The 16746-nt window shown below is 41.7% G+C and overlaps 1 protein-coding gene across 1 annotated transcript in view; it reads right to left on the bottom strand.

Moving 5' to 3' along the window:
* Window positions 1–12240: 12240 nt before the first annotated feature.
* The window catches only part of igf2bp1 (insulin-like growth factor 2 mRNA binding protein 1), a 48448-nt gene continuing 43942 nt past the window's right edge, over window positions 12241–16746 (bottom strand). Inside the window, exons 11-15 of the mRNA XM_053444337.1 lie at window positions 16362–16478; window positions 16172–16246; window positions 15455–15586; window positions 15183–15296; window positions 12241–14192 (exon numbers count right to left, since the gene is read on the bottom strand). Of these exons, the coding sequence (XP_053300312.1) occupies window positions 14043–14192; window positions 15183–15296; window positions 15455–15586; window positions 16172–16246; window positions 16362–16478 (588 nt within the window). The 3' untranslated portion in view covers window positions 12241–14042. The remainder of the gene's footprint in view (window positions 14193–15182; window positions 15297–15454; window positions 15587–16171; window positions 16247–16361; window positions 16479–16746) is intronic.

Raw genomic sequence — 16746 nt, 5'->3', positions numbered from 1 at the left:
CTTTTTTGAAGAAGTTTCTCTTAGGAAATTAGTTTGGATAATAGATCGTTGATAACCTCTTTGAATCTGAGTGATGTCTGCCGGCCCTATCATGACGTAACAAGAGTCAGTTCACTGCTCCGGCTGACGACTTGAGTGGTTTGCAACACATTCAAACTGTTCAAGAATCTTGCCCCGGGGGACACTTGGGCATGTGGAATGTGGGAGTCAGGGATCAAACCGCCAACCTCCTGCTTAGTGTACACCCGTTCTGCCTCCCTATCTACAGTATCTCCATGCCCCCAACACTTTGCAGCAAATGACCCACACACTGCAACCCTGGACTGTAGCTACATCACAGCAGTCAACGTGCATCGCACAGCGTTGCCCAGCAGAGGGCGACCTTGGTCCGTCACTACACCTCATCCCCAACAAGTTAAATAATAATATCTTTTACTATATAGCACATCTCAAAACAAAGTTACAAAGTGCATCTTTTATATATAGACAAGAAATAATACTTAAAAATAAATAAATTGTCATAAAGAATGAAAATACCAACATTTATGCAAGACCACCAAATTCAACAACAATACTAGGATTAGGTCAAATCAGGGAATACAATACAATAATAGTGTGCACCACTTTCTGTTTGGTCTCTGGGTTGAATGAAAACAAAAATGTAGATGCTCGTTTAGTTTCATTTTATGTTATGTTGAAAACCATATAAATATGTTAATGTTTATATACCATATAAACCATATATAGACACATCTGGGCACTTTATTAGGTACAGCTTGCTAGGACCAGGTTGGACCCCCTTTTGCCCTCAGGACTGCCTTAATTCTTCGTAGCATAGATTCAAAAAGGTCCAGTACGAATTGGTCCTAAGAGGCCCAAAGTTTGCCAAGAACATATCCCCCACACCATTTCACCACCACCACCAGCCTGAACCGTTGATACAAGGCAGGATGGATCCATGCTTTCATGTTGTTTATGCCAAATTCTGACCCTACCATCTGAAAGTCACAGCTGAAATCGAGACTCATCAGACCAGGCAACATTTCTCCAATCTTCTATTGTCCAATTTTGGTGAGTCTGTGTGAATTATGGCCTCAGTTTCCTGCTCTTAGCTGACAGGAGTGGCACCCGGTCTTCTGCTGCTGTAGCCCATCTGCTTCAAGGTTCGACGGGTTGTGCGTTCAGAGATTGGTATGTTGCATACCTTGGTTGTAACGAGTGGTTATTTGGGTTACTGTTGCCTTTCTATCATCTCGAAACCACTCTGCCCATTCTCCTCTGACATCAACCAGGCATTATCGTCCGCACAACTGCCGTTGCATACAACTGATATTTTCTATTTTTCGGACCAATCTTTGTAAACCCTAGAGATGGTTGCGTGTGAAAATCCCAATAGTTTTTTAAATACTCAGGCCAGCCCGTCCGGCACCAACAACCATGCCACGTTCAAAGTCACTTAAATCCCCTTTCTTCCCCATTCTGATGCTCGGTTTGAACTTCAGCAAGTCGTCTTCACCACGTCTAGATGCCTAAATGCATTGAGTTTCTGCCCTGGGATTGACTGATTAGCTATTTGTTTTAACAAGAAATTGAACAGGCGTGCCTAATAAAGTGGCTGGTGAGTATATATATATATATATATATATATATAGTGTTAGGTGTATCATTACCAGAAAAACGAAAAAGGCTTTAGGTGCAATTAGAAAAAACGACTTTATCGTTAAATCAACAATTTGAAAATAAAATCACTAAATACATCAAATATATATGATTTAATGAAAATCAAATGTATTTATAGTTAGACCACCACATCCATACTGTAATATAATTTATATAATTAATTTACAAATTGATTATATAAATTAAATCATTTTAAATTGACTTCAGTGCCATGAACATGTCTTCTGATCTGATATTGACCTCAACCATAAATAAATTGAAATAAATGTGTATATATACAGTAAATATATAAATGATAATGACTTGTGTGTGTGTGTGTGCGTGCGTGTGCATGTGTGTGTGTGCGTGAGTGTGTGTGCGTGTCAGATGGGCGTGGTCAGTGTGATATGTGGGCCCTCAGATGAGATGATAGTATTATTATTGTATTGTTGTCATAATTAATATATAGATTTGACCAAATGTAAAAAAGTTAAGAAATATTGTTTGTCTATGCTTTGCTGTGTTCGTATGAATAGTAGCAAACTAAATGAATCACACTGATTTGTTTCACTCCAACACTGTGTTAATTGATCAATGAATCCTGTATCTATATTCAGAAAGACAGAGGTAGATGTTACTGTACTAGTTATTTTTATTCAAAAAGTTTAACATATTTACAACACATCATTAGATCATTTCAAATATGTACAAAGGGGGACAGGGGAGGGGTTTGTTTTGAGGAGTAGAAAAAGGGTGAGGGCGGGGGCTTCTCCACCTCTTCTCTCTCCTCCAGCTCATCTCGGCCTCCTCCTTTCTGTAGCTCAGTCCCATAGTTGGAGTTGTCTCCTGCTGCAGTTTCGTCTCCTTTCGGCCCTGAAGCAAGCACCTTCTCGTTCTTGTTCTCCTTGTCCTTCTCCTTGTTGACCTCCACCTTCTCCTTCTCCTTCTCTTTTTCCTTCTCCTTCTCCTTCTCCTTCTGGTTCTCCTTCTCCTTCTCCTTCTCCACCTCCATCTCACTGCTACATCCTGTATCAGGCTGAGGTGGCTCCTGGTGCAGCCTTGCTTCCATAAGCTTAACCTTGGCCTGACAGTCAGTGAGCTCCGCCAAGCAGTCAAGATAGGCCCTGAGGCGAGTGCGCCGTTTCTTGACCTCCTTTGTTATGACATCATCTTTTTCTTTCAGCTGGTTTTCCAGCTGCTCCACCTTCTCCTTCAGAGCCTGGATCTCCTTCTCCTTCTCCTTCTCCTTCTCCGTCTCCATCTCCGTCTCCTTCTCGGTCTCCTTCTCCTTCTCCTTCTCCTTCTCCACCGCCATCTTTATGACATCATCTCTGTCTTGAAGCTGGTCTTCCAGCTGCCACACCTCATCCTTAAGAGCATTAATCTTCCTGAGGGCTGTGAGGAGTTCGTCATTGAGGATCTTCAGAATATCTGGTTTCTCCATGGTTTACAGCAGAGAGTAGATCTATCTTTTGAAGAAGCTGTTGGAACAGTGGATGCACTATTTTCAGAAGAAGTTTCCGTTCTTGTCTGGATCATGAAGTCAAATGGCTTTTGTCTGCAGGTGACAGGATGAAATAGTGTGTAAGATTTAGGTGAATTTGATCTATCAAACATTCAATATAAAACAATTGACACAGATAGACATACGCAGAGAGAAGGACAGAGAGGGAGAGAGACAGACCGGCTGGTTTAAGCGAGAGAGCGAGAGAGAGAGCGAGAGAGAGAGAGAGAGAGAGAGAGAGAGAGAGAGAGATAGAAAGACTCCCCTTCTGCTACGTGTGTATCTGGTTGCCATGGAAACTCAACTGAATGCACCTGTTCTCTCCTCACTGCAAAGAGAGAAATCTAAACTCTGAGTGCACCACTCAAACAACTATAATTCAGAAACTATAAGTCCTATCTGTGAAATAAAGACATCGTGAGAATTCCAAGACTTTGCCGGACACACAGATATATTTGAAATTTGTGAGAGTAAAAAAATGGGACCGTGTGAGCAAGTTATGCAAGTTGATGCTCCTTCCAGAAAAGTTTTCTCTGAAATAACATTAGACCCAATAGAGAGGGATTGTTTTTTTCCTTAAAGGAGCTACACACCTCATGTAATATGCTCCTAGCATTAACTTAAGCTTCCGTCAACTTGTTCTTCAACATATTCAAACTACACATTAACCAAAAAATCGTTTTGAAATAAAACTTCCCTCATCAATCCCCATGGCACCAAGCCATTGTTAAACACCAAGGTTAATCTTCCCAATGTTACAAAAATCACATTCTTTGGTAGAATAAGATGTGAAATGTGAAAATATCCTGGTGCTGCAGGTGTTTTGTCCACAATGCCTCGCTCTGCCTGGCCTCGGCGACCTAACGCTACTTAGCATTACGTTAACACATATCACTCATTAAGATAAGCAGCAGAAAACACAAAAGAAGCCAGCAACAATATTTTCACATTTGTCATAAAAGCAACAGAAAACAGCACATTATCAACATGTAACAGCAGAAGCTTAATATTATACAGTGGTTTAATTTCAAACTTGAATAATGAGCCTGAATTGTATTGGTTAGCATGCTGGGTAAATACAGAGAGAGAGTGAGACATGACTTACCTCAGTCAAGGTCAGAGTGCAATAGCAACTGTCTTAAACTTTAACAGTATTTAAAGCAATCAACAGCCAATCAGAGGTCTCCTATCAAAATACCAACTTTGATGCTGTTCATCAAAACATCAAAGGAGGTATTGAGAGAGTGTCCCTGTCAATCAAAAATAATCTTCTATTTCAAATCTTAGCATCTGGTTGCTATGGTGATAGAACCACCTACTAATGAGGAAGTTTTGCGATCATTTATTTCGGTAAATAAAAACAGGATGTTTCATTTTGGTGGACTTTTAATTGCGTCATTCTTGCAGCATCTGATCTTTAATTTTTTAATGGCTCCTGTCTTATTACCTTCTTGTCTTAGTATTAATATATATTATATATCTTAATTCTCTATTGTTCATTTCGTCATGCAACTCTTAGCCGCAGTATTTCATCACAAACGAACATGTGAACATTATACAACCCAGGATATTTCCAAACAAAATTCAGACTTAAACAGTTTAAATTTATTTTATCAAGAGGTTCATGACACATTGTATGGAGAACATTTAAGAAAAGACGATTTTCTACAACCACAAATTCCATTGCACAAGTGTTTTGCAGCAGAAAATACCTTCATAGTTGTCTATGGATGAGAGTAATACAGCTCAGAGCTCAAACAAAACCTAAAGAATCACGGAGAGGGATGACCAATTACAATACATATGACTAACTGGATATGAAATGACTTCTACAAGAGGATATGAGATTTTGATCATTTTGCGCAGCCCTAGTTTTCATTGAAATGCTTGTTCTTTCACATGAAAATACTTTGTTCTTTAAAATGCACAACAATGTTTGTCAGTAGGACTTCCTGATATCTTCCTCAACGATGAATGGACACACATTCTGTTCATCCACCGACTGCCCTACCTTACACACGGCATGAAAGTATGATTTTGAAGGTCAGATTTCAAAAACATCACAACAGTTAATTTTTACTGTTTTAGATTCTTACTACTGGAGATCCTTGGGGAGTCTGCATCGCTGCTGCGCTGGCTTTCTCACTCTGCCATTACAGCCAAGGAGTTTAGCTCATAGTAAATGATGCACGGAGTGAAATTGTAAGTACAGGTAGTTACAGAATGTGGCTATCTGTAGTTGTTAATGATTGTTACCTGCTTAAATTTAGGTTTACTTGAGGCAAATGAAAGGGAGTATTGTAATGAGCTATGTTAACACTAAGCTAGCTAGCTAGCTATTTTGTTAGAAAATGTCTCCAGTGAGCAAGAGTGTGAACGAGCAAATTTGAAATGTAAGAAATAACTATCGACAGCTCTCTATTCTTTGCATTAATATCTATCTCTAGTATTTTAAAGCAATAATATCAGTGCCTATAGAATGTTGTTGTTTATAATCAGTTCATATTTGTGTTGTCAAATATCACAACGACCCTGAAATTCTGTCTCTTCTGTTATCTTATACTGAATGAATGCAAGCAAAGATACAGAGAAAAATCACACTCTTTCTGATTGAACCAATCTATGAACTGTATGAAACATGGATATCCGCAGCCCCAAATGAGCCCAAAAAAATTGGTGCAAACATTCAGCATCCTTGGGGGCTAAGCCCCCCCTTTCTTTCAATCCTAGAAACGCCCCTGGTGTTAATGTTTTTGTAAATCAATTGCTGTGTGAGAAAATACATGTACGATTTTATTATCCAAGAGTCATTAATCAGCTCTCAGCAGTGCAGTAATAATAAAACACTGCAACACAATGCTGGTGAACACCTATCACTGCAATGATCACCTCATCTATGCAGAGGTGCTGTGGTCACTTAAAACCACTTGGGGGCGTCCTCACCACATACAGTCTATGTAGAAACCACAGTCTATGACAGAAACCTCTCCACATTTCCAGTACCTCAGCATAACAATGATACTGATAAATAAATGGTGACATCTAGTGGTCAGAGACAAACACACACATCGTTTCTACTACTACTGCTACCACTACTAAAAAGCTAGTAATCATAGTAATGTGTCAACTCAAATCAGTCTTTTCTGATGTCACAGTTCATTCACCAGTCATTGTTTTGTCATCAATCATTGTAAGGTCTCGACCTCACTATGTGAAGTGCCTGGAGATCATGTCTGTCATGAGTTGGCACTTTACAAATACAATTGAATTGAATTTAAACTTGATCATTTCAGATCCTGCCCTGCGAACTATGACTGTGGCCGTGTTACGGTGATGGCAGGTATATGCTACAGTTCACTTTTCAACAGTATTATTGCATACACAAACTTATAAACACATTTCAGTGCCACGATAACACCAAAGAATCCTCAAAACAGAATAATGATTGCTTTTTTCCCCTACAGAGATCTTCTAAAAGACCAAGTAGTCCCTGTGAGTGGAGAAAAGTGATACTTCAAGCAGTTTATTGGCTTCAACGCGTTTCACCGATGTCTTTAATCTTGCAATCCCTCACAAATCCATCCATCCTAAATGCACTTATATCACTTGAGGGTCGTGGAGCCAATCCCAGCTGAGATTGGTCATGAGGCCGGATACACGCTGGACTGGTCTCCAGTGTATCTCAGAGCCAACATACAGACACATGGAGAACATGCGATCCACACAGACAGACCTTTGTCAGGAGAGATAGTTGTCTGGGCAGATAAGGACGCGAATAATTACCAAGCCCTGGTCCATGTTGAAGAGTAAAGTCACTGGATCAAACTGAACCTCCTATTTGAGAAAATGCCCCCTCTCAACCGGGGAGAACTGGAGGAGTGTGTTGAAGAAAGTGGGTCAAACTATCAGCTAAGAAGACGTCTCATTGACAGCAACAGAAAGTGTGACAGTTTGAAAAGGATCCCAATATATTTGATCAGGGTTAAAAGAAGCAACTGTAGATTCACAGTTATCTTTTGGCACTTTCCATGCACCTTCATTGTCTGTATGTCTCCATTTCCCTGATGCGTCTGCAGCAGGTTTGAATTCATTAGTACTGGTCATTAAGGATTTAAAGAGAATAGAAATAAATAAGAGCAATAATAGTCATGCTTATGTAGAAAACCTTTTTCTTCAAACTGCAGATTATTTTTTAATTAGAAACATTCAAGTGTGATTGTTTGATAAACATATTTCTCTATAGCTTGTTTTGAACTGTTTAAAATATATCCTGTATGGTTTTTAATTGATTTATGGTTTTGACAATCTATCAATTTGGAAAGAACCACACAAAGAAAGGACATGAGGCGAAGGGTCCGTTTTCTCATCTTTTAATAACACATTCATATCTATGCTCTGTTTTGTTTACAAGGAGTTTAAAACAGGTGTTGATGAGGACTAAAGGAATCAGGCAGGCAGAAGGTGAAAGTCCATATACAGTGAAGACCGAGGGGGCCGCCTGGTGGAGGGAGGGAGACTCAGCGCCTCTCACATTGCACCTGAAGTCACTGGAACATGCAGGAGCCTCCGCACGGCTGCACGTTGGAGCTCATGGAGATTTCGATTTTCAGTTTCGAGGCAGAGGCCAGATGATCCGATTCAAAGTGTCAGACTCCAGCTCTGTGCAGCGTGGGGAGAGCAGACATGTCTCAGGGGGGGGCCTCCCTCCTTCTACCTGCAGCGGCGGCACAGTCAGCTGAAAACAACAGGTCCTTTTGCTTTTTGAAACAAGTCATCAGAAGTGAAAATAGATCATCGATCAGTGTAGCAGGTCCTCGCAGGGCGCTCTAACTGTAGGCTTTTCACAGAAAGAAAGAAAACGCTAAATGCACCCAAACATAATGGATACAATCTGCTGTCATTAAAAGAGAGAAAAATTAGAAATAAAGCATGAAGGATAATTTGAGATTTATTTTTTAAGTGTAAGTATAATGAAATAAAGAAAAGAAAATGTAAATGGGATGAAGAAATCTCATTTAGGTTGGATTTTTAAGAAGAACATTTCTAATAGATGGTAAGCTTTTGTCTCCCCTCTCTCCCCCCCCCGTCACTTTTTATTCCATTTCATAATCCTTTCAAAAACAACTAAGAATGAAGAAAGAAAACAAAATCATCTTTGGAAGAAGTAAAAGATTTTTCCTTTAATAGACTATCCACTACAGTATATGGAGATGCTGCTACCCAGTTATTCATTTACCTATACTTCTTTCGAGCAACAGTTTTTTTATTTAAATTTTTTTCCTTTTTCAAACAAAAAAAAAAGAGTTTTACCATTTACCTATTTTTTTCCTAAGAGGTAGATCAACAAAACAATTACATGGTTACAGGTGTCGTGCCCCTTGATTTAGAAGGTGAAATCACAGGGAGGGACGGAGCTGTAGGAGGATTGTGGGTAATTTTAGTAGTCGGAGGCAGGTATAAAAAACTGTGGTGTTAAGTTGTGATACAAAGTGAGGTTACTGACTAGAATCAGCTTTTAACAGCAGATTTGTGAAATAGAAACTGTTAATACCTCGTCATGATTGGCCCACACCTGGACCAATGGGTTTACTTAAATCCTACCCGACAAGTGAAAAAAGTCCTCGTCCCAGCTGCCCTCGCCACCCTGCACCGCTATGTGTCCATATTGGGGTTTTTGTCATTTCTTTTAATTTGTCGTATTATTTTTTTTTGTCATTTTATTAAATTAACTCTTTTTTTTTTACAGTCCCATCTCTTAGCAGGAGAAGTAAAATGTCAAATACCGAAAAATAAATTAAAGAGTGGAAAAAGAAAACGAACGTAACAGAGACTGTCCGTCCGGCTGACTGTTTGCTCTTGTCTCGTTTGTAATAAAGAAAATCAAAGAAAACAATCTTCTAGCTGAGTTTGCTTATGTTCTGAGGTAGCGTTCCTAGTTATGTGTCAAGAGTTTGTTTTTTTTGTCTCGTCTCCGTATTGTGTCCCGAGGGCGATATGTGTCACGGGGGTGTTTGCGTTGTTTTCCTCACGAGATTTTGAAAACTGTCGTCTGTCAAGGCTGAGCTACATGCTGCGAAGTCTCTCAAGCAAAGCTGCGCTCTGCTGCCACAACCAAGAAACAAGCAAGTTGGTTAACCCTGAAGTGTGAATAATCAAGACCCCAGTCTTTCTATTAGGAGACATTGCCAGGGCGATTTTTGCCCATTCACAGCATTGACTTTACACTGGTGCTGATCATGTTCTTAAGCATGCCATAGTATTAAAGATTTTAGATGGTCAATGGAAATTAATACAGACTCCACTCTTCTTACACAAGATCTCTTAGTATGTGGCAGTTTCTTATTTTATTTATTTTTCATTTTTAAATGGTGTGGCACCTCACACTGCCAAACTGTCCACTGGAACTTAATAATATATCACTCAACTTGCATTTAAAAAAAAGGACAGGACACTTTTGGGCCCAGAAATGATACAGATGGGATATCCTCACAGCGGGGAGGAAAACGGGAGGAAATCTGATGAGGATCTGCGATTTCTGTCCCTGTCAGGATGCAGGCTAAGATTAATGTGGGCTGCTCTCAGTGCTACGAGTTGTGTGGGTGTCTGTGTTTAGTTTCTCTGACTGTCACAACAACCCTTACATGTTTTCTCTTCTGTCTCTACTATACATACAAAAACAAGATGAGAGAATTTCAGTTCCAAGATGAGATGCCACCATTTGAATGTAGTATATTTCCTTCTGAAAAACAACTGAAGTCATCTTAAGACCTTAAGTTCAAGTGTTGCAACTTATTTACTTGGAAGAATGGCTCTGTACTGCATTTTGGACCGAGCCCCTTCCTGTGTGTTTGGCACAGTTACTGTCGTGTAGTGAACTACATGTTAGCAGTCCGTCGTATTTAGTAACTGCCTTTTGTTAATAGAGTTGTGCATTCGAAAATAAAATAAAAAAACATAACAATTCAACTACTTGAAATTTCATTAAAACAAAATAAAAATAAAAAGTCTGAACGATAGTGAAGAAGAAAAACGGTGGTTTAAAAAAAGAAATCAAAAAGGTCTTGAACAGAAGTGAGCAAAACGAACACGGTGGAGACCAGCGCGAGAGAGGGCGAGGGACCCTGGTGTTCCCGCACACTCCAAAAATGAAATGATTTTTTTTTTCTTTAATAAAAGTAAATAGCATCTCAATATTCTCCCTAGAGAACAGAAGAGAGGAGAAGACGAAACAGGGAAAGACGGTGGTGGTGTTCGGTTGTGGCGAGAATCGGAGGGAAAGGTGCACCCTTCGACCACCCTGACACGCCCCACCAGCACTCCCCCTATCCCCACTTTTCCTCCCCCCTCAACTCTCCACCTTCTTCTTTACCGAACTGTATCAGGTGTTGCAGGAGGTTTTCAGTCATTTTCATAGATTTGACGTAGTCGACATGTTTCATCAATTAGTGCAACAATACGTCCCCAGATGTCACGTCCAAATAAAGCTTGCTGTATTGTCAAAACAAAAAAATTATTAAAAAAAACACATGAATCCTAACCAATCCAAATGGTTGCGGGCTGAATAAAGAATCCTAACTGTCTTGGTGGTCATGAACAGAGCTCTATGGTTTGGAAAGAAGTGGGAACCTGACACAAGACAAACATGTTGAGCTGTGCGGTTCTCACCTCTGGACAAAAATGGAAGCATAGACACAATGGAGTAGACTTGGCCTGTTTGATGGTGAACTGTCTGGGTAGCCGATGAGGGGTAGCGGTGTGTGTTGCAGAGCGTTTCCATTAGTTTTCTGGCAGTGTCCTTCAGTGACTTGGCTTAGCAAAAACTTTCCTCTATCAGCGGCTTTTCCCATTATGATTTTTATGCTTTTTTTCTCTAAAAATACAAAAAAGTATTGTGATTTTAACATCTTTATGTACAGGTTTCCATCTATTACTCAGCTGAGTTACTGTTGTGTTCAAACTGTCTTGCTTTTCTTTGTTGCTCCCATTTTTTAAGAGGTTCTTGGATTTCCCCGTCCTTGTCCGGTGGAACTCAGACGGACATAGGTTCTTGTCCTACTTTTTTCTGCTTATTTTTTTTGTTCAGTTTTTTTTTCTATAAGTTTCACCCAATCACATCCCTTGACAAAAATGAACATTTAAAACCAATGAACACAAACACGCGCACACACACGCACCATACACACGTGTAGCCAACAGGGAGCATCTGAGGTGTCGTGGTCAGTGCACAGGTAATAAATATTCACATTCAGAGGACTCAGAGCTAGTTCCGGTGTGTGTGAGCAGGTGTGTGTGTGTAATGCCTTCTCTTGTCTCCATGTGCAGTTACACGGTAGATGGACCATCCACTTCTTATCTGACAAGTTCCCAACATCCCACTGAGAAAGGTAAAGAAAGACTAGGTGAAATGTGTCTGAACGCTCACTTGTCCTCTTTCAGGGTGACTTACCCCTTGTTGTTGTTGTTTTAAAGCCTTGTCATAATGTTTGGCGCTTCATGATGATGTCATCACAATAAGGCAGGAGAAGAGGGTCCTTCAGGCTGGGCCGGGAGCCACGAGAAAAGAGACTCGCAGTGACTTAATGCGACCTGAGGATGAGGTTGTCTAAACGTCCTTCTGCACGATACAAATTTGTAACAGCCCCCCCCCCCCCCCCACCAAAGATGATAAGAGACCCCAGTGTGCACTTTAGGACCCCCCTCTCAAGTTAATACAACTCCCCATTGGCCAACTTTCTGTTTCAGACAACAGCTGCTCCAATCACACTTCAGGAAGACAGAGAGCATGTTTTCTCACCTAAAAAAGGCAAAATGGCACTTAACCCATTTCCTCTCTGCATTTTGTCTCCCCTCACCTTTCAATAAAAAAGAAAACACTGCCTCTTCTCATCCTGAACTCATTCAACCAGCATCACAACAAAAAAAAAAACAGAAAAAATAACCAAAGCAACAAGACAATACCTAAAAAAAAATATTTCTTCCTTAAAAAAATAAAAATATTCAGGACTTTCAGCTCTTCTTTTCTTTTTTCTTCTTATATAAAACACCAGCAAGCGAAAAAAAAGTTAGGAATACTGAGGTAAATTTACCCTGAGGTAGGTTTATTTCTTTTTCATTTCTTCTCTAATCTGTTTTAATCTTGGCGAGAGCGTCCAGGCATAGACCCCGCCCCTCATTATCATACGTAGGCAGGGTCTGGAGGCTCCGCCCACAGGCCTTCGGCAGATTGGGAGAGAGAACAAGGAAGCCGCTCCCCTTCGGTCAGATCTAACCTTCTCTGGGCTCAAGGCAAGGAGCTTTGAAGACTTCGCCTCTTTTGTGGGCTCTGGCGCTTAGGTCAGTCTCAGAGTTGCTTTGCTACCACAGGCCGCACATGAGAGGCCATGTTGGTCAGACACAAAGTCGAATTTAAATATGTGGTTGTCTGAAGAACCCCAGCTCTTCTGGGGAGACCATCCTGTCTAAGACTGGCCTTGAGCGTCCAGCGCTAGAGGACGACAATGAGCAGAAAGTCTCAGACACATCTTGTCTGTCTGTCATTGCAGGACTTTTTCATACAGGTGTGGCGAAACCTCACACCGGACTCCCTGCCTTCAATACATTCACCCGAGGGGCCGGGCTAACTCACATAGCATATATATACAATATATATAAAATATGCCATTTAAGGTGCGGGCCGCTAGCCAGCTAGCATAGCTGCTGGCTGTTTTTATAAAGTTGTTTTTAATGGTTTCATATGTGTGAGCTAAGCCACTGCAATAGAACTGCAGGACCAGCTGCGACCTCAGCTCCCCTTACTGTCTCTTGCTGCGCCTTCCGCCACACAGCTAAATGTGGAGGAGGGGGATCAGTTCCTACCCAGCCCCAGCCCTGGTGTAGGCTACATGATGCTACATTTCATAGACAAGGGACTGGGAAATAAACTGAGGACCCCTTTTAAAGAAAGGCAAGACGGCCAGACGCAGCATTTCTTTACATTTACTTGAAAGATTATATATTTACAACCTTATATTTTCTTCCTTCTTTTTTATTTTCTAATCTCTCCGCTATTCAGAAAGGTTTTTAAAGAGCAGTGTTAACATCTGCGGCCCCTCTTCCAAACTCTCATTGGCTCAGGGGTTAGGTGTGGGTGGGGCTAGCCCCCGGCCTGTGACCTATCCCTCTGAGCCGCTGCAGCAGTTTCCAAGCTCCCTCTCCCGGCTCCGCCTCACTGCATATTATCAATAATAGCTCTGAATAAAACATTTCTATACATATATCTCTATGTTTAAAAAAAAAAAAATCACCCTTAAAATATAGGACTGACTGCAGATGGTTGGAGAGGTCTGTAGGGGGCGACAGAGGGTCAAATGGGCCCCTGCTAGTGTGTCCCAGGAGAGCATCGATTTGTTGAGCCAAGTGGACAGGTGTAAACCACAGCAGCAGGGCTCCACCTGACATGGTGAATAAGGTTGCACATGTTGTTTAAACCTATCTGATCGGTGATCAGTGGAGCTGGCTGTAGTCCTACCAAGACACACTAGGAGGACACCACCCGTCCCTCTCTCCATCCCTCCTTTCCTTTATCCATCCATCTTCAATCAGTGTCTTTTCTGGCCTGGCATCTGGTCTCTGTTGTCAAGTTTCTTTTTAATCTTAATCCTCTTTTTTATTCATTTCATCTTTTGATTTTATGCATCCCTCTTCTCTAAAAAACCTATCTTCCTCTCTGGCTATCGGGCATACTCCCTCCCTCTTTATATCTCTCCCTGTCTATCGCTGGGTCCGTGTGTCGCTCTCCTGTATCCGTCTGTCCGTCTTATCCGTCCGTCCGTGCATGTGTCTGTCTGTCTGTCAGTCAGGCAGGGGTGTCCCACAGTGTTTGAGGAGGATGTGGGGACCCTCACTTCCTGCGCGGCTGGTGGTCCGGAGTCAGCCCCTGTGTAGGACTGCCCATCTCTGTGAAGCCCTGTGGATTAGGGCCGGAGCCCATCCCGCCTTTCTGTGGCTGTTTGACCTGGGTCAGAATGTCCCGGATCTTCCTCTGAGCCAACTGGAGGACAGGTGAGAGATTACAGTGTAAACATATGACTTATGTAAAGAAGCAAACAACAGATAGACGAAGTGAGGTGGCTATAGAACTCTATGAATGTGACTGATTACACCCACATCTCTCTGGGGGTAATAAGCCACTGTTTTAACAGGTTCACCGAATCAATTCTATCAGGTGAGCAAAGTTGAATTTATTCTGGTATTCTGGTAACAACTCGACGTCTTCACAGGAAAACCAAAGTGTCAATGACACCCACATCTCTCTGGGGGTAATAAGCCACTGTTTTAACAGGTTCACCGAATCAATTCTATCAGGTGAGCAAAGTTGAATTTATTCTGGTATTCTGGTAACAACTCGACGTCTTCACAGGAAAACCAAAGTGTCAATGACAGGAAGAGTCCTGTGGTCAACCGTGACGAAAGAAGTGAATGTGTTTGGCCATGATTGTCACAACCTCTCCCACTCCCTCCTGTCACAGATGATGATGTAATTCTTTCTTATCGACGTGTTTTCCGAGCTCAACAAAGGTACACCAAGTGTGTGTGGGATAGGAACATAGGTGCACATGCTTGAGGAGCAATGTGCAGAGTGCACTAGACTTTGCTGCCAGGTTCCTGAAAATAGAGCCTTAGGGGTTTGTTTTCAGCTTTTTCAGATGTATTCAAAATTGTGAGTTTACGAAAGGTTGTAATGTAATGGCAATGGTACTTGGTATATATAGTATACCAAGAGGAAGCATGTAAATAAGGACAAGAATGGGGCCCAAAATCTGCATTGCTAGTAAACCACAAGACAAGGTGTGGTAGTTGTAAGCTAGTAGTAGCAAGTGAATAGTCAGCTACCTAACAAGGATTAAGTGTTGAAGCAGCTATTTGGATCGGGCAGTTACTTTTGCCAGGATTGAATGTTTTCTGTCCTTTGGCAAATTTAATAGCATGTAACCATAAGTGGATGCTATCACAAAAGTTAGAAAGAGAGTGGAGGGAGCACCTGGCTGGCGTAGAAATGTCCATTGATCTTTACGAGGACCTGGTCATTTTCGTCTGGCGTCTGTTCCCTGGGGACGACCACCTCAGCTGCTGTCAGGTTCTGCAGCTCATTCACCTGGAGACACACAGTTTGGTTACTTCAGGAGGTGGAGTGTAGTTGGGTGAATCGTGATGATGACGAGGGTAATTTCCAAAGCAAGAAATGTAGGGCGTAATGGACTGAAGTGCTGCTTTGGCAACCAAAGCGTGCTACGCAAGAAGAGGGCCACTAACCGTCTTTCCCCCTTTTCCGATGACTCTTCCGGCTGCAGCTGCGGCCATCTTGATGTGAGTCTCCAGTTTGACCTCCTCCTTTGGCCCAAAGAAGTTCTCCTCCTTCAGTTTGCCGTAGAGTCTGCCCTGGGCCTTTTCGAGGGAAATGGAGAGATTAATGCTACAGACAAACTATCCGATTTAAAAAAAAAAAAAATTTGCATTTACAAACTAAAGCAATCTCTGTTTTGGCTGATTATCAGTAAAACAAATTGTTAATATGGGCACAAATCAAACATTTTCGTCCTGTGCAGAAAATCCACGGCATGGATTTGTTTGGACTCCAGCTTTGATGAACTTTGAGCAGCGTTTAGCAGAGAATAGGACTGTGCCCTCAAGCCTTCATCGCACGGTCACACATAGGGAAATGTCCCAGTAGCAAACCGTCGCCTCCCATTCACTTCCACTCTGTGTGCAAAGAGGCGAACAAAACATTGACCTGGCCCTGAATCGCTTCCCAGAAGTTTTTGAACTGAAGAGGGGTCTGGAGCGTTTCCAAACTTTTTAGATTTAGTGTCTCTAAAACCACAGAGTAGTGTGGACGCAAGGCATATCCGTAGCGGAGTTGGTGTGTTTTCAAAAGAAAATGTCATTGTGGGGTTGTAGCATCCACATCCATTTCATTATCTGGGAAGAGCAGTGATTAACAGCAATCAGCAGAGGTCTAGTTAGTGTTACCTTAAACTGAGCCTCAGGGGGTCCGGTGATAATAACCATCCTCTCTTTGGATTCTGAATTTTCAGCTGGAGCAATCTGGGAGATGAGAGGAGAGGAGAGTAAATGTGGAGGTTGCATGTTCTCCTGTCATGTTGTACTTTTCCCTAGTCACCTGGCAGCAGGTCTTAAAACCTTGTGGTCCGTTACAAACCTTGATGGAGGCCCCAGCGAAGCGGCTCAACTGTTTGATGTGCTGACCCTTCTTTCCAATGATGGCCCCCACTGCCTGTGCTGGGATGTATACGTGGACCGTCTCCTGCTCTGGAGACTGAGGACACATGAAGAAAGAATTTCATTACACCACCTGATCTACTTGAGATTCAATTATTAAGAAAACGCAAATAATTTGTGCTGAATGAAGAACTGTGGAATTGCTGGGCAGCTGGTGGATTTCTTCATTTGAGATTCAGATGTGTAAATGGAAATAAAATCCTCAATCATACAAACAAGGACAACCTAGCGTATGAAGACTGATCAGGTGACAACTGTCATCGTCTCTGGATGAAGTCATCACTACATTTCTGCTGGACGCCCTC

This window comes from Pleuronectes platessa, chromosome 16 (assembly GCF_947347685.1).
Source record: "Pleuronectes platessa chromosome 16, fPlePla1.1, whole genome shotgun sequence".
Classification (NCBI taxonomy): domain Eukaryota; kingdom Metazoa; phylum Chordata; class Actinopteri; order Pleuronectiformes; family Pleuronectidae; genus Pleuronectes; species Pleuronectes platessa.
Note: the sequence above shows the minus strand (reverse complement) of the source record. Positions and strands in the feature narration are given on the sequence as shown.